The sequence below is a fragment of the Leguminivora glycinivorella genome, chromosome 18 (assembly GCF_023078275.1).
Source record: "Leguminivora glycinivorella isolate SPB_JAAS2020 chromosome 18, LegGlyc_1.1, whole genome shotgun sequence".
NCBI classification, from domain to species: Eukaryota; Metazoa; Arthropoda; class Insecta; order Lepidoptera; family Tortricidae; genus Leguminivora; species Leguminivora glycinivorella.
The window spans coordinates 18,421,291-18,439,946 of record NC_062988.1 but is presented as its reverse complement, the minus strand read 5'-3'; the positions used below and the strand labels follow the sequence as shown (position 1 = coordinate 18,439,946).

At 38.7% G+C, this 18,656-nt stretch overlaps 1 protein-coding gene across 1 annotated transcript in view; it reads left to right on the top strand.

Moving 5' to 3' along the window:
* The window catches only part of LOC125236197 (putative oxidoreductase GLYR1 homolog), a 103,668-nt gene that overhangs the window by 6,282 nt on the left and 78,730 nt on the right, over positions 1-18,656 (top strand). The window contains 4 exon segments of the mRNA XM_048142908.1: positions 1,517-1,643; positions 2,943-3,083; positions 4,823-5,020; positions 10,992-11,165. Of these exon segments, the coding sequence (XP_047998865.1) occupies positions 1,517-1,643; positions 2,943-3,083; positions 4,823-5,020; positions 10,992-11,165 (640 nt within the window).

Here is an 18,656-nt window from a genome sequence, read left to right as displayed (position 1 = left end):
TTATTAAGCAATAATATAATTTATTGAAATTAATTTCCATAGAGTACCTAGTCTGTTCATATTCTTTGATGAATACTTTTGCATGTTAAATTAATTGTATCTTGTTATTTAATGCATGTTAATTATAAGATGTTAATGTTTTGAAAAGAAGTTGCCCGCCGAGTTTCTTGCCGGTCCCATAGTGGATACCCCCCTCCCAACTGAGGGGGGACTGAAATCTTCTCGAGGCTGAGGCGTAGGGTTAGAGCCGGCGTATCTTTACTTTATTTGACGTTCATATGCGCATTGTAATATGCCTACTTGAAAAATAAATATTTCATTTTCTTTTTCATTTTCATTTTATTTATCATAGGGGTCACTTTTGAATTATGCTGTGTTACAATATCAAATGAAAGACAGTTATGACAAGCATCTATAAACTATTTTTTTTCATAATTTTGATTTAAGTCGTTTAGAAATAATTGTCTTACAGAACTAACTCCGAAACTACTAAGCCTAAAATTATCAAAAAAAAGACGAGATAGTCCTATACCTGTAGATGACAGGGGAACCTATAAGAAATCTACAATCAAGCGTAATCGTGAATAATTTACTTTACTTTTCAAAAACTGCGGCCTTCACGGAGTCGAAGTTTAACCTGAAGAGGTTGGCTGGTACTGCTACCGCCCTAAAAGTGGCTTCGGTTGTGTTAGAACAACGAGCCACACAGAAACGAACTGCTGGTTAAGTTAGAACTGCGAAAAGTGGGTCAGGTTAGAACTGCGCCCTTTACGGAAACGATTTAATCAGAAAAGTGGGCTAACCTAACGTAAGGTTAAAATTTCTACCCTCACAGAACCGAACTATCACTGTAAAATATTATTATTTCATTTGATATATTTACCACACGGTATATGATTAGCTCGCGATTTTAGTGCAGAGCTTTACGTTGACGCCGAAATGTGAGAGCGCTCTTAAGGCCACTTGCACCAACGAAATTGTAGGGTTAATCCACCATTTTATATGGAATTTGACAGTTGACAGCCCACTAATCCTGAGTTAAGTGGTTGGTGCAAGTGTCACACTTAAAAAAAAGAAAAAATGTATTTTTTCCAATTTAACAATAGGTGATAGTAAGGTTCTGGACATATGACATTAAAATGTTTCGCGAACTTTTCGGAATGAAGGGATCAATTATTTTTGACGCCCTTTCCCCTTCTCGGTGAGAAAGTAAAACGGACTATGCGGGGTTCAAGTTTGAGAAATGTGAACGTGAGCGATAGGCACACTACGCATAACAGGGAATCATATTCGTATTCTCGACACACACATATTTATCAACTCAGGGTCTGGACGTGAGGTCTCTAAATTTTTTTGAAGCTAGACTTTAGCTGTCATTCTAATTAATGCATAGTTTCTTGCATCGATTGACTTTTCCATTGCATTGGCCGAATCCACGTCAAAAACAAGAATTTGCTGAAAGGAAGTCCATTTATCACCAGATTTTCGTTTTTCTGATTGTATCCATTGTCAACAGTGCTTGGATCGAAGACAATAACATCAAGCCGTACCAGGAGTTCAAGGAGCAGCTCATCAAGTCCTGCAAGACTGTTGCCTTCAAGGACGCAGTTAGCCAGATTGAAGAGTACATCGTCAACCCTGAGGTAAGTTCCATTATCACCAGATTACAATACCAAAACTACCATATGCTACCAACAGCTTTAGTATGCTTGGATCGAAGACAACTCCATCAAATCGTGCCACTAGGTCAAGGAAGACTGCTTGCCTTCAAGGATGCTGTCAGCTAGATTGAGGAGTAGGTACATCGTCAACCCAGAGGTAAGTCTACCATCACCAGCTTACAGTACCAAGTACCAATACTACCGACAGCTTCGGCTGTATTTTTTCAGCGAGACTTCAAGAAGGTGCTTTCAGCCAGATCGAGGAGTCATCGTCAACCCTAATAGTTTACAGTGATCAGGACAATAGTACCAAGACTTTAACCAGCTCAGCAAGCTGTTGTGACTGTTGTCTTCAAAGATGCTGTGAACCAGATCAAGGAGAATCTTGATCTCGAGGCAACGATGAACAGGCGCGATGGAGGGGTATATGTGCTCCGAGAAATTGTTCCAATTAATCCTTGTCACTTCTTTCCGCCATTGCCCTACGCGACAACAATTCCATCTCCATCCTTCGATGGCTGGCAGTTTCCAACTGTGCTTATTCTAGAGACTTTCTGCCTTGCACTGTTAAATGAAAACGTTAGTGTTAATAGAAAACATAATGCTGATTGGATCTAACATGCATTGACATCCAATGAGTAAGAGGGCTATCAACCCTTTCTGCGATCACCCTCAGGAGAGAGTTGGTGCTGTCCCTTACGCGCTGCCACAATGACGCCACCCTCTTACGCAACACTGCGTGGAAACCATCCGTGCTCCACTTGGCGAACATTCCCGACGCGCTGCAGTTAAACTGTGGAACGAAATATTAAATAAATGTCATATACAAAGAAAAAATGACCAATGCCTCCAAGTGTTCCACTGGACAGCTGGAAGCTGGACATGGAGGCATTGGTCATTTTTTCTTTGTATATGACATTTATTTAATGTTTATAGTATTATAGTAGTGAAACTGCTTAAAAAATAAAAATTAAAATATTTTCTATGAGAAAATAGTTTAATTTGATCTAAGATTATGGAGCGAAATGTTTCCGGCGGTATTTCCGGACCGATATGACATTCAAACCTTCAAGAAAAGAGCGTACACCCTTAAAGGTCGGCAACGCACGTCCAACCCTTAGGTGTTCCGGGTGTCCATGGGCCCACGGCAGTGATCGCTTACCATCAGGCTACTTGTTTGTCTCCTATCGCATGAACAACATTTTTTCCTATCAGCTGGCTACGATGTGGAGATACCCTAATAGCTAGTGTATCAAAATAACCGCCTTCTCCATTGTCCAGAAATTCGGCGACATCGACGGCCCCCAGCGCAATGCCGAGGAAGAGTTCGACAAGCTGAAGGAGGACATCGAGAGCGAGGAGCAAGACTCGCAGCCCGAGGAGCCCGAGCCCGAGGTCAAGAAGAAGACCGCCACTCCCAAGGTATGGAATCATTACGACCTAATATCGTTCTTAAAAAAAAATTGGAACAAGGTTTACTTAAGGGGCTGACAACACCCAATAGCGGAAAATTGATGTTACTTGCGCAGTTTTTTAAGACAAACTATTAGTCTTAGTAAGGCAAGTAAATTATATGTTATTATTCATTATATTTCAAAGAACATAGCCGTACTCGATACACGATTTAATGAAATCGGCTCGATAGAAAAAAATTGCAAAGATTGGTCTCGAGTTCGTCATTAAACGGTTGTGTGCCGTTCAATTATTCACTTAGTTGTCTTTAGTTAATATTATAGTAACAAATATATACATATCTAAAACACTAACGAAATATTTTGCACAAATAATGCTTCTTTCTATTTTATTTTAATATTTTTCCGCACTTTTCGTACCTATCCGCCCTCTTTTAGTGACATTGCGCTCTCTTTTGCTCCCATACGATTAGACAGTGTACGCTAGCGTCAAAGCCATTGGGTGCTGTCAGCGTCTTAAACTGTAGGTAGGGATATGTGCAATGCAATAATCCCTCGAACAATTATGTTTTAATGAGTTTGCTGTATGTTATGGTCCCTAAAATAAATATTACACGGGCTTAGAATTAATTTAAAAGTGTAAAATGTCTCCCTTGGGTGCGACTTGAACGCAGGACCTCTCGATCGGAGAATTGGGTGCTCTGCCAACTGAGCCACCAAGACTTCAACCAAACCGGTGTAATTTTCCACCACTTAGGTCAATGTGACCCCATAGCGTTTAGGAAGTTTAATACTAAATACTCTAAGGGCCACTTGCACCAACGAAAATGGAGGGTTAACCCAAAATTTTATATGGAATTTGACAGATGACAGCCCACTAACCCTGAGTTTAGTGGTTGGTGCAAGTGGACCTTACAGTTAGAAGCGATTTTTTGACACATTAGTAGCAAAAAAAGAAGCCAACAAACCTGTTCCAGTCCATCTGTATTGTTCTTTAGATTTCCACGCCTGCGATTGGCAATATTGGCATGTATTCGTTATACCTACCTAGACGCCTTTAGTTCCATCTTGATGTTTAACCGCGAAGCCCTAAGAATATAATGTGGCATATAAATATGCAGTCTAATTTGCATGGCGTGACATACCCGGGCCATTTTTTTCTAATTTGTCCACCCCACTTCTTTTGTAACATGGGTATTTTTTACGAAGTTTTTCGATCCTGATAGGAGAAAAAAAATGTCAAGATTTCCATACATTTTTCAAACCTTCCATTCCGTTACCGCCATATAAAAATGTATGAAAAAATGGTAACGAAATGGGGAAAAGCCTTGGGATACTTTTTTCTCCTATTAGGATTGAAAGAGCTCGCGCTTCTGAGTGGCAACCACATAAAAATATCCAAATCCAAACAAAATTGGGGTGGACAACTTTAAAAAAAATGGCTCACCCACTACGACCGGTCTGGCTCAGTCGGTAGTGACCCTGCCTGCTAAGCCGCGGTCCTGTGTTCGAATCCCGGTAAGGGCATTTATTTGTGTGATGAGCACTGATATTTGTTCCTGAGTCATGGATGTTTTCTATGTATATAAGTATGTATTTATCTATTTAAGTATGTATATCGTCACTTAGCACCCATAGTACAAGCTTTGCTTAGTTTGGGGCTAAGTTGATCTGTGTAAGGTGTCCCCAATATTTATTTATTTATTTATTTAATACTAATCCACCACTCACCCTTCTAACTATTTATAGATACGTTTGGGTTCAAAGGTGAAGCCAATCAAGCGGGCCTCCTCCGCCGGCGTCAAAGCCCCCGCCAAGAAGAAGAGCAAGAGCAGTCTGTCTCGCTCTTACACGGATCCCGATGTTGACGACAAGCCGTCGATGCTGAACCATTCCTTCTCGAAGAAGTCTAGCCTGTTGCACCGCCCGTCGAATATATTGAGACCTGTAAGTATCTAACCACCGCCTATTAACATTTCTTATAGGTAGATGTCGCTATACGCTACTCTAAGGCGTTTAGGAATTGCGCATTCTCGAAAGAGCAAGAGCAGTCTGTCTCGTTCTTACACGGATTCTGATGTTGAATTTCCCGAAGGTACGCAATCGAAAATGGCACGCAACCTGTTTCACAAAATGACAAAATGACTTATTGTATCACAAACATGTTTAATTGATAACAATTTTAATAATATCTTTAAAATTCAAATCAAATACATGTCATTAAAATTCTACAGGGGAAAGTTACAATTATGTACATTTAATTACTTGGTGAAATGACAGGTGTTATCTTGACTTCTAGACATTATTTCATCCGTACTAATATTATAAATGGGAAAGTGTGTGTGTCTGTTTGTTTGTCCGTCTTTCACGGCAAATCGGAGCGACGAATTAACGTGATTTTTTAAGTGGAGATAGTTGAAGGGATGGAGAGTGACATAGGCTACTTTTTGTCTCTTTCTAACGCGAGCGAAGCCGCGGGCAAAAGCTAGTATAATGTAAATGAGATTATTATTGTACAAGTCAGAGTAATGTACTTAAGCATTACAGTGACTTAAACCCTAGGGCGTCCTTTGGTTAAACGACGATTATTAGAGTTATACGAGTTATAATGCTTATGTCCATGGGCGGCGATGACTGTTTCCCATTAGGCTGCAGGCACCATGCAGGCTTTCCCATTCCCTAAAAAAAAGATGGATAGGGCGCTCTTATATTTGGCAAATTGCGAACGAGGCGAGCGCAAGTGTGTCTAGTATTTTCGAACGAGTTCATCGCGCAATCGTGTCGAATTCGCTGCGAGCTCGCCTCACTCGCAACTGGCCAAATGTGATAGAGTTGATAGATGGTCCTTCTCCTCCATTTTTACCTTAGTGTAAGGCCTGAGCGGACGCTTAGAGGGGAGCGTTCGGTGGGCCTTACAGCGGACCTGGTCTCCCTATGCAGGGTCGACTCAGGACACTTGTATGAGTGTCAATTGTTAGACATGCACGTCCAATATGAGCTTGCACTCCGGCCTTACACTTAAGGGGCTGACAACACCCAATTGCGTAAAATTGATGTTACTTGCGCAGTTTTTTAAGACAAACTATTAGTCTTAGTAAGGCAAGTAAATTATATGTTATTATTCATTATATTTCAAAGAAAATAGCCGTACTCGATACACGATTTAAGAGGCCTTATTCCTAAAGACGAGCGTTTTTTGCAAAATAGAACCTTTTCCATTCAAAATTATAAAGAAACTATAAATGATTATTAAAAAACTGATAATGTTCCTAAAAGTACATATCTTAAGCTAGAAAGTCAATTGGTACTACTTTAAAATATGTCTTTTTATACTTCCGAAAAATCAGTTTTTTCGGAAGACGTTTTCAATTTTCATAGTGGGATAGCTCGTTTAGAATCGTGATTGTGCTGTTAAAAATGTTATTTGGGGTAATATTTATTACCCCAAATAACATTTTTAACAGCACAATAGGATTGTGATCATTTGATCACAATCCTATTTGTTATATCCTGTACGAGTTAGCTAATACTTTGACATTTTAAGATTTACTTGAAATGGTGGATAAATAACCTTCCGTATCCTCCCCATTTTTTCGATAAAAAGAGGTTTACATTATGTATTTTTCCTGCGATTCTTGCATTTTTTGTAACTCTTAAATAATATTATCCTAAACTAGAACTTCTTATTGACCTATAAGAAAAAAATCATACATATAAGACATACCTTTCTGTCGATAGATATGTTTTTAAAATACCTAAAATTCGAATAAAAGACACTGTGCTAACGCGAGCCCGCTCAGTCTGCGCCGAGCGCTCGAAGACAACGGACCTGCGTTTGATCGTCCGGCGCACCTAGCTTTCGTAAGCAGCTCGATAGTTCCGAGAAGTGCCGTAAACTGCGACTAAACAAATCTTGATCCTTTTTACACCTTATGCAATTTTAGTATTCGACATGCTTTTCATATGATTTTGGATTTTAAGTTATACGTGAAGTTTGTTGAGAGTTTGAATTATTATTATATTTTGGGACCAGGATGAGGTTCTGGTTCTCATGATGATGGAGTCAGGCAGGAGATGTTCAACAGAACTGCTATTCTACTTATTATAACTCCACCATGTTTGGGCTCATTAGATTTGGGCTGATGAGCACCATCGATCTAGATGAGGTCCAAGGTCTCATGATGGAGTCAGGAGGTGGTCAACAGAACTGCTATTCTCCTCATCATAACCCCATCATATTTGGGCTCATTAGATTTGGGCTGACGAGCACCATCGAACTAGATGAGGTCCAAGGTCTCATGACGGGGTCAGGAGGTGGCCAACAGAACTGCTATTCTCCTCATCATAACCCCATCATGTTCGGGCTCATTAGATTTGGGCTGACGAGCACCATCGAACTAGATGAGGTCCAAGGTCTCATGATGGAGTCAGGAGGTGGTCAACAGAACTGCTATTCTCCTCATCATAACCCCATCATGTTTGGGCTCATTAGATTTCAAGATTTGGGCTGACGAGCACCATCGAACTAGATGAGGTCCAGGGTCTCATGATGGAGTCAGGAGGTGGTCAACAGAACTGCTATTCTCCTCATCATAACCCCATCATGTTTGGGCTCATTAGATTTGGGCTGACGAGCACCACCGAACTAGATGAGGTCCAAGGTCTTATGACGGGGTCAGGAGGTGGCCAACAGAACTGCTATTCTCCTCATCATAACCCCATCATGTTCGGGCTCATTAGATTTGGGCTGACGAGCACCATCGAACTAGATGAGGTCCAAGGTCTCATGATGGAGTCAGGAGGTGGTCAACAGAACTGCTATTCTCCTCATCATAACCCCATCATGTTTGGGCTCATTAGATTTGGGCTGACGAGCACCATCGAACTAGATTAGGTCCAGGGTCTCATGATGGAGTCAGGAGGTGGCCAACAGAACTGCTATTCTCCTCATCATAATCCCATCATGTTCGGGCTCATTAGATTTGGGCTGACGAGCACCATCGAACTAGACGAGGTCCAAGTTCTCATGATGGAGTCAGGAGGTGGTCAACAGAACTGCTATTCTCCTCATCATAACCCCATCATGTTTGGGCTCATTATAAATATGTGGAAGGTCGTTAATAATAATAAATGTTTTATTAGGGTACCCCTACATGTAAAGAGGGGGCAGATATTTTTTTTCATTTCAACCCCAACGTGTGATATATTGTTAGATAGGTATTTAAAAATGAATTAGGTTTTACTAAGATCGATTTTTGATAATTTTCATATTTTCGGAAATAATCGCTATAACTTTTGAACCATATGTTTAAAAATATGAAAAAAATCACAAAAGTAGAACTTTACAAAGACTTTCTTTGAAAATTTGTTTTGAACTTTATAGGTTAGTTTTTGAGAAAAATACGGAAAACTACGGAACCCTACACTGAGCGTGGCCCGACACGCTTTTGGCCGGTTTTTATTTTATTTTAATACTTTTCTGTGCTATTCATACAGCCACCCTAGGGGATTCAGTATTGACAGCTTCTTTTTTTTTCTTTCTGCATATATTTGTTTCCGCTTTTAAGTTTATTGTAAATAAGACTGCTTGCACTTACATTGAGATTATAATTACATAATGCTATTAAATTAAATCTAATGAAGCGTTGTTTTATTTCCTAAATCTCAAAACCCTTTAAATCGAATATGTATAGTAATGAGCAAAAATTTTACCGCAGGCTTTCCAAACCGACGATGCTTGATCAGCTACTTTTAGAACGAACATGTACACCGTGTCCAATAAGTCCGAATACTCACATTTTACCTCAGTTCTAAAGATATAGGGATCACAGGCCATCAAATTCTTATTTAAACTGAAGAGTATATTCCTTTTAATAAAATACAAGCACAAAGTTCATGAAATTTCCGAAGTGTCTAAGAAAAACAAAGAGGTAAAGTGCCAACAAAATACTTGCTCGGCACGCAGGTGAAGAGTTATTTTTTATAAGCAGAATCTGTATGTGATAAAACAGACGCCACGTGTCCAAAATAAACTATTATGGGTACCGAGGATAGATAACGTTCCGGGCAACTAGAAAAATGTGCTTATAAGAATACCAAAGTCACTATAAGTGTTCCGTTCAGATTTGAGAAGATCGGTTCTGATCTGACCATCATCAGCAGTTCCACTGCACCAAATGTCACTGTTCTGGACGAAAGTGCATGCTGTTCTTATAAAAATACCAAAGTCACTATAAGCGTGCCGTTAAGATTTGAGAAGTTCCGTTCTGGCCATCATCAGCAGTTCCACTGCACCAAATGTCACTGTTCCGTACCTAAATGCATGCTGTTCCTTTAAAAACACAAAAATCACCATACGTATGCCTTTCAGATTCGAGGAGTTCCCTCGATTACTCCAGGATCCCATCATCAGAACTGGGTTCTGAGAAAAATGGGACCAATCTGTATTCATATACATTCAATATTTTTTTTTTAATCGGTCCAGTAACAACGGAGATATCGAGGAACAAACATAAAAAAATGAAAAAAATAAATAAACATACAGACGAATTGAGAACCTCGCCTCAAATCTCTCAGATTTGAGGCGACGGTTAAAAAGTGACACATCATGAGCAGTTCCAATGCACCAAATGTCACTGTTCTGGACGTAAGTGCATGCTGTTCTTATAAAAATATGAAAGTCAGTATAACTGTGATAATTTCCGAAAATATTAATATTATCAAAAAACGATCTTAGTAAACCCTTATTCATTTTAAAATACCTATCCAAAAATATATCACACGTTGGGGTTGGAATGAAAACAAAATCAGCCCCCACTTTACACTTTACACTAATAAAACATTTTTTTCCATTTTTCATTTTTGCACTTTGTTGACGTGATTGATATACATATTGTTACTAAATTTCAGCTTTCTAGTGCTTACGTTTACTGAGATTATCCGCGGACGGACGGACGGACGGACGGACGGACGGACGGATGGACAGACAGACATGGCGAAACTATAAGAGTTCCTAGTTGACTACGGAACCCTAAAAAACAGAAATCACTATTAAACTATTCTCTAATTTCAAGTTCCTAACTAAAATTTTCCTAATAAAAAAAAAAACAAATTGATCCCGCTACAAACTTTCACCCCCTTTTTCCCTCTACTAGGGGTGTAAATTTTCATAATCGATTCTTATCTCTTCGAAATTTTGTTAATGCAATCTATACAAATTTCGACTTTCTAGCTTTCGTAGTTTCGGCTCAGCGGTGTTGGTTGTTGAATCAATCAATTAGGAAACCTGAATTTATATATGTACATGTAGACTACTACTGTACTTTTACTACATTCATATACCTTATTTACTACTACCATACCATGAATATGAAATTAAATAAAGAGTCCCCATATAAAATTGAAAATTATGTTATTAGCAATTTAATTCAAAACTATCAAGATTATTCATGTCTGCGTTGAAACGCGCGTTGAGTTGCCGGTGCTCGCGTACCGAGCGCCAACGCCATCTATCGATGGCCGTTTCGTGAAATTGATGAGCGCTCTAAGGAGTAAGGGGTCTTAATGAAATCGGCTCGATAGAAAAAAATTGCAAAGATTGGTCTCGAGTTCTTCATTAAACGGTTGTGTGTCGTTCAACTATTCACTTAGTTGTCTTTAGTTAATATTATAATAACACATATATACATATCTAAAACACTAACGAAATATTTTGGACAAATAATGCATCTTTCTATTTTATTTTAATATTTTTCCGCACTTTTCGTACCTATCCGCCCTCTTTTAGTGTCATCGCGCTCTCACTTACTCCCATACGATTAGACAGTGTACGCTAGCGTCAAGGCCATTGGGTGCTGTCAGCGTCTTAACCAGACACCTAACTTATCTATACAACAAACTAATTTCTCATTTTCCACAGGAAACTCCTCCTTTGGACCTGGAGAACGTCTCGGATACGCTCCTGGAGAAGAACATCAAAGCCAGCCAGATGAAGTTCGGGTTCCTGGGGCTCGGCATCATGGGCAGCGGCATCGTCAAGAACCTGCTCAACTCCGGCCACAAGGTCGTCGTGTGGAACCGGACTGCGGCCAAGGTAGGTGCTCTGTTATTCTCTAAACTGGTGTTTAAAGGCACTTCTGGACGTCTTTAGGGCTATGTGTGCTTTGCCACCGCGCGGTGGGACATAAAACGCCGAGAACGATAGACGTTACGGCTCAGCCACGACATTGGTCTAAGCGCGACAGCGGCGAGCGGCGACCATACATTGAAGCAAGACACAGCGATGGGACTTTTCATTCGCACGTATGGCTGCCGCTCGCCGCTGCCGCGCTTAGACCAATGTCGTGGCTGGGCCGTTAGGGCAAAGAATTTCTGACGATCCTTTTGACCGACCGGTCTACGACCGTTGTGCAGGTTATTTTATAATCTTTCTATCCACGCGTCTGGCTTTGAAAATAACACTAGGGCACACCTGGACACCGAAAAAGAGGCGCGTTCCTAGCACACATTCTATGCTCGTGTAGGTGAACGCGTACTACGCTACGCTTGTATGAGTGAAATATGACATGTCGACTGTTCGCGTTTTTGACAGGCGGTAACAGTGAGATAACTGAGAGGGGGTGGGCGGCAATTTCAGCGGGGAGCGAGAGTGGCCATACTGTACAGTACTCTTTATTATACTGTGACTAGGGTTGGGACACTTCTGTACTTCTAAACGTCTTTAGGGCTATGTGCTTTGCCACCGATGTGAAAACTCTTATAGATATTAGGGCAGAATCGTTGTGCTTCTAAGGTCTGACAATCCTTTTTGACCGATCGTTATGTATTGTAGGTTACATTCGATTTTTTTTTAATTCTTACATTAGGGCGAGGACAAACAAGTACACGTGCTTGGCGATTTTTGCGCTTCCGTCGACAAGAGGTTGACAAAACCGCGTGGTTGTAGTCTGTGTCTGTCGACTGTAATAATGATAACCTAACCACAAAATTAAAATTTTGAAAAAAACCCCCCACATAGTGGGCCGATTTTCATAAAACATGGCTAAGAATACTCCCGACTAACTCAGCTATCAAACAAAAAAAAACTTAATCTACGAGTAAATCGGTTCATGCGTTCTGGAACTACGATGCCACAGACAGAGACACACACAGACAGACAGACAAACAGACAGAAAGACACGTCAAACTTATAACACCCCGTCGTTTTTGCGTCGGGGGTTATAAAGCCAGAGGAAGTTCGGGTGCTACTGGGCATCGAAATACAAATGGTCATACAACCTTATTACCCTATTGTATTATATGTCATTTTATTAACCCCCGACGCAAAAACGAAGGGGTGCTATAAGTTTGACGTGCCTGTCTATGTGTTTGTCTGTCTGTCTGTGTGTGTGTCTGTCTGTGGCATCGTAGCTCCCGAACGGATGACCGATGACCCGCTTTGGATTTAGTTTTTTTTTGTCTGAAAGCTGAGTTAGTCGGGAGTGTTCTTAGCCATGTTTCATGAAAATCGGTCTAGTATGTCGCGGTCGGGGGTTTTTTCAAAATTTTAATTTTGTGGTTAGGTTATTTTACAGTATTTTTATAACATCGGTTGCAAAGCACGCAGCTCGTCCTAGCGAAGCTTTACTGTAACTTGGGTCAACCAAGCGAATTACAGATGTGGGTGAAGTCCTACGTCCCCGGCTAAGCTAAATATGCAGTACTGCACGCGTGTTACTGACGTTACTATGTAATACGTAAGTTTGATTCTACCAGTGGCAGGTTTTGTATGACATATTCCAAAAATGTTTACTTTGGCATACCCTTGAAGAAAAAGGTAAGTCTGATTTAGTAATTATTGCATGACGACATCACTTAGCGTCTAGGACATTTTACTAAGCAATAGAAGTCGTGTGTGAGGTACACAAATTATCTCTTTTGTATGTCTACTTGACAAAATCACAAGATTTTATCTAGCGCGACTTGAGTCTTCGTAGTCAATAGTCATGCTAGACACACTAACTGTAGTCAAGAGAATATACAATTGCGGCTCTATTCCTGAAACTACAAGATTCAAACTATCTGAATGTTTCATGTAGATTTGTTTAGACTAGTTGTTTGTCCAGTTAGTTATCGGTCTAACAATGTCACTACTTGCGTAAGGTTGTGTGGTCAAAATGCAGGAACCAGCTCAATGTGGTCTACAGAGTGGGGCCTGTAACAAAGGCGAAAAATTGAACTCTAGGCTATTTATTCTCCTTATACTGATCAACATTTGTTCGGCGACTTTTAAAAATAACTTGTATTTTGATTTTTGTATTGCGAATTCTGTTAAGTCTAAAGTGTGACAGAAACGTCAATGACAACAATAATGGCGTACATTGAAGCTAATATTTATTTTGTATGAAAAATTAAAAATTTAAAGACTTCATAATTTTTAAAAGTCACTGAACAAATGTTGATCAGTATAAGCAGAATAGCATACAGTTCAATTCTTCGCCTTTGTTACAGGCCCCACTCTGTATACGCTTTCACATTCAGAAATGTTTTTGTCGAATATTGTTGTTTTTTTATGCTCCCATTTTAAATATCTGTGGTATATATGCAGTTAGATAGATCGGATCAGTACTAGTACTAAAACTACAGTAACGCTCTTGTGAGTGCGTATTGTTTTGAATGATCCGTTTTGCAGTTTAGCTGTGTCATCTTATTACAACAACTTTAAACTTTCGTGAGACATATTCAAATAAAATTAAAAGTGGAAAATGTCTGCCCTGGGTGAGACTTGAACTCATGGCCTCTGGATCGATACTCCAGCGCTCTGCCAACTGAGCCACCAAGACTTCAACCAAGCCAGCGAAATTTTCCACTACTAAGGTCAATGGGACCCGTAGCGACATCTACCGTAAGAGTGTTAAACTTCTTAAACGGCAACCGGAGTTCCAAGTCATATTGGAAATTCACCAGTTACGATGCGCTAACCATGCTAAAGGCCATGCCAGGATAAGCTCAGTGAATCTGCCCCCAGCGAGTTTTGGCTTGAATTTTTTTTTATTGATTCGTCTTTGTATTAGTATCGAGTATGCCAAATTTCAGCTCCCAAAACTTTATAGTATAGTAATTTAAAAAAAAAACGAAATTTGAACTTTCTTCGATATTTTTTTTTCTGGGCAGTCGATTTCGACGTGCGTCACGTATATTGTGCATGTAGGTAGGACAATTATATTATATTAATTTTGTGTTATATTGCCATACAAAAACTTAAAAAAAAAGAAAAAAAAAATGACATTTAAAAAAAGGATGTACTCACGTTTTTATACTGCGACGTCTGTGACTGTTGTGACATGTTTCGAGTCATTTTGGAGACTGGTCATCGTGGCATCAGGCATGAATGCTCGCATATAATAACGTGAGTACATCAGTATGCGTAGCCGAATGCAAACTCACGAAACGCTCACGATATTAATATGTCTTCGTAGCTATCTATCTCTAACGCTCTTGCGTATTGGCGCGACAGAGCCAGACTACATTTCTGTGGCGTTTCGCGTCGCAGAAATGCCATTTGGCTACGGGGCCTGTTTCTTTAAATACATACATACAATCACGCCTCTATCCCATAAAGGGCCAGGCCGAGCACATGAAAGTCATGAAGCTACTCATGTTTCAGTGCCACTCCTAGCAAATAAAGAGTTCAAAGAAAACGAAATTGTGACATTGCAGTGACAGGTTGCTAGCCTCTCGCCTACGCTACAGTTTAACCCAATATCTGGGCGACCGAGCTTCGCTCGGTTCTGTTTCGTATCCTTGACATGTGTCGCCATCTAGTTCAAAAATGAATAGTACCTACATCGAGCGAAAGAATTCTCAGCCTTAACAACACAACTACTCCACACGAGATGGCGCGCATTTCGCCACAAAAACTCAAATAGTGTATTTTTCTATTCGTTTTAGCCTTGACCTGTGTCGCCATCTAGTGTTTGCAATAAATAGTACTTACATCGACCGAAAGAATTCTGTCTTAACAGTACAACTACTGCACACGAGATGGCGCGCGAAGAAAAACGCATGAAAACTCGATAATTCGCGTTTTCCGGGACCTAAGGATAAGTTAGACCGATTTTTCACCCCCAACATAACAAATTCAGCGAAATCGTTAGAGCGGTTTCCGAGATCGTCAGTGTAAATAAATATATAAATAAATATACAAGAATTGCTCGTTTAAAAGTATAAGATATCCCATAGGTAGTCGACTTAAAACAGAATATTTTATTCCGAAATCCATAATAAGCTAGTTTCCTACTAGTCAAATCAGCTTCTTTTTAATCACTGTCAAAACGATTTCCTCACAGTCAATTCATTTACTTTATAATTTATATCTTTCTCTTTGACATATTAAATAAAAATTATGTAAAAAAATAACTACCTACTGTCCATATTTGTCCTCTAATTATGTGGTGCTTTATTTCGTGCACTGCGTAAAATATTTTAGTTTAAGTATAAGAAACTAGCGTATACTTAGTCGTTGGCGTGCACGACAAAGGTATAAAGCTACACGTCATGTGTGTTGAGTGTTCTGTGATCGGCGATGTGTGCAGATATCGAGTTTCGCCGCAAAACGCCGACGCGTCAGTCATTCGACCAACACACTGACTAAATATACATACAACTATATGCGTAATAATTGCAGTTTATGGAATACTAAAAATTAAGACATATATTATCCTTTAGCTAGGCCTCCATTAAACGACCGGTCTGGCTCAGTCGGTGTGACCCTGTCTGCTAAGCCGCGGTCCTGGATGCGAATCCCGGTAAGGGCATTTATTTGTGTGATGCTGATGAGCACAGATATTTGTTCCTGAGTTATGGATGGTTTCTATGTATACACCGTGTTTCCGGTATCACTCAAAACCTCAGACACCCTAACTAGGGTTGCAAAAAAACGGTTTTTTTTCTGGCTTGAAAAAAAAACATGAAAAAAAACCGTGAAAAAAAACAGTTTTTTTTCTGGAGTATGTTTTTTTTCTAAAGTACGAAATCTCAAAATTTGCAAAGTAGTTAATACTTTTATACGGTTTTTTAGACTTAATGTTAACTATTAAACGAATTTAATCAAATAACTTTAATTTCTGGTCTTATAAAAGTAACATTTACGAAATCTGTAGTTGGTAGTTATCACTATTTACTGTTGGAAACACCACCGCCTCTCCACGCTACACGCAGCATCGGGGATTCCCCAATAAACGTTTGTATACTGAATGTTAATTGAATTAAAATGTACGTTATTGTTATTGAAACACGTTAGAACTCACGAAAAACCGTTATTGTCGTATTATTTGTTCATCTGAAAAAAAACCATATTTAGAAAAAAAAACCATGGTGCTCGGTTTTTTTTCATGTTTTTTTTTCACAATTCTGAAAAAAAACATTTGGTTTTTTTTCTATTTACAACCCTAACCCTAACTGATTTATATTTTTCTAAACGTATCTAGAATATTCATCTTTTAATCTGATGATTATTATTTTTTTAAATTGAATTTTTAATTTTCTGTACAGCTCTACTCGACTTTTAACTCTACACCCAATAAAATAATTGCTAGCTACCATCATAAACCTTAAAACTATTTATTTGTGTACGTTACTGCAACGACATAAGGTTTACCAATAGACAACTATGTCACTGTAAAGCAAGCTTTGTCACAGTAAACTTCAAATTGAACAGGTGACGAAGTAAGCAAATTTAAACCCAACATTCAAAGTGACAAGGTTGTAATTAGGTACGAGTTCAATTTGTTATGACTTATGATAAACTTTAAAATTAAACTGACAAAGAAGACGACAAACTCGTAGCGGAAAAAATAATCGTCCAAGTAACCAGCCAGTATTAATACCCCAAAATACAATGCAATATGCACAATGTTGTATTACGAATTTGTAGAATGGACACGTAAAAAATAACTAATAATACAAATTAAAAAACAGTTTTCAGGTTTTTAGTGTTAAGTGAAACACGTTGTATAAGTATGTATTTATCTGTTTGAGTATGTATATCGTCGCTTAGCACCCATAGTACAAGCTTTGCTTAGTTTGGGGCTAGGTTGATCTGTGTAAGGTGTTCTCAATATTTATATTTAAAAAAAACTTGAGAAAAGTGCAATTTTGAGTTATCAAAAAAATTGTAAGGTACAGTGGGTCTATTACAACTGGGGGCAATTTTCAACTGATCAATTTTCAATCTGTATCAACTGAACTCGCATGCAAAGTCAGGACGGGACGTTATGTACAGTCAACCAATTGGAACCCTAGGCCACTCTACAACCATGTCAAAATGACAAGCAGTAAGAGATTTCTTACAAGCTGATTTATAACGTCACTATGACATAGTTCTACAGTGGCCTAGGGTTCCAATTGGATGACTGTACATATACTATAAAGATACGTATAACATTATATATTATATAAAGAAAATTAATTTAATGTATAATTTTTTATCTTGTATTAAATAGAAGTTTATACTTTCATCGAGTGACAAATTAGAGTCCCGAGGAAGAAAAAGATGCTAACTATAGAATCACGAGCGTGGCGTTTTTTTCTATTCTATTAATTACGTTTTATTTTTATTTTTGACAAGTATGGTTATCATGAGTATCATGACATCGATATTGACTTATGGAACTTTATAAAAATAAGGTAATAAGATTGACTTATTATTATTACATTACATTACCTTACATCTGTGCAACTTATTTTCTATGAATCGCTTGCACTAATTAATTGACCATTACGAAAATGAATAAAACGCAAGTTATGCACACGCTAACGAATATTTCACCATAAATTAAATATAACAAGATCATACCATCCCATACATTAAAATGCGACCGCCTACGAACGCGCTTACACTCCACCACACATAGATGGCGCCACAAAAAAAAAATGTCTTGTAGCTTTCGATTATACTTGTAGATGGCGTTAAGTGTCACTTTTGACATAGATTTACGGCTCGGATTTGACATTTAATGCCAATCTACAAATAATCGGTGGCAACAAGGCATTTTTTGTGGTGCCATCTATGTGTGGTGGAGTGTAAGCGCGTTCGTAGGCGGTCGCATTTTAATGTATGGGATGGTATGATCTTGTTATATTTAATTTATGATTTCACTGACAATCTTGTGTTAACTTCTCCTTAACTGATAAAGTAATGAAGAACAATAAAAACGAGAGGATTAACTTTTATCCGTAGATGAGAATACTAAACGTATTTTTTTTTCATTCTTTAGTCATGTGGCTACTTATTATGAATGGCAATTCACCCCTTCCCTCCCTACTTCGTTTGTCGTTGGCCTCTTGACAGGCCTTAATCCACTTATGGTCACTTCACACTTTTAGAGCTAGTTTGACATTTTCATTATATTTGCCTAGAGTCTTCACGACGCGACGTCTTTATTTTTTTACATCGTTTTTTATTATTAGTGCATCGTTTTAAAATTATAAAAAATGGGACAGTTTTTTATGTGCTGGCACTTGTTTACCAGTAGTTTTTATTTTTGAGCCAAATCTTTTCAAAAGGACTTATTTCTATAAGTATAATGTTGATATAGAAATAGTC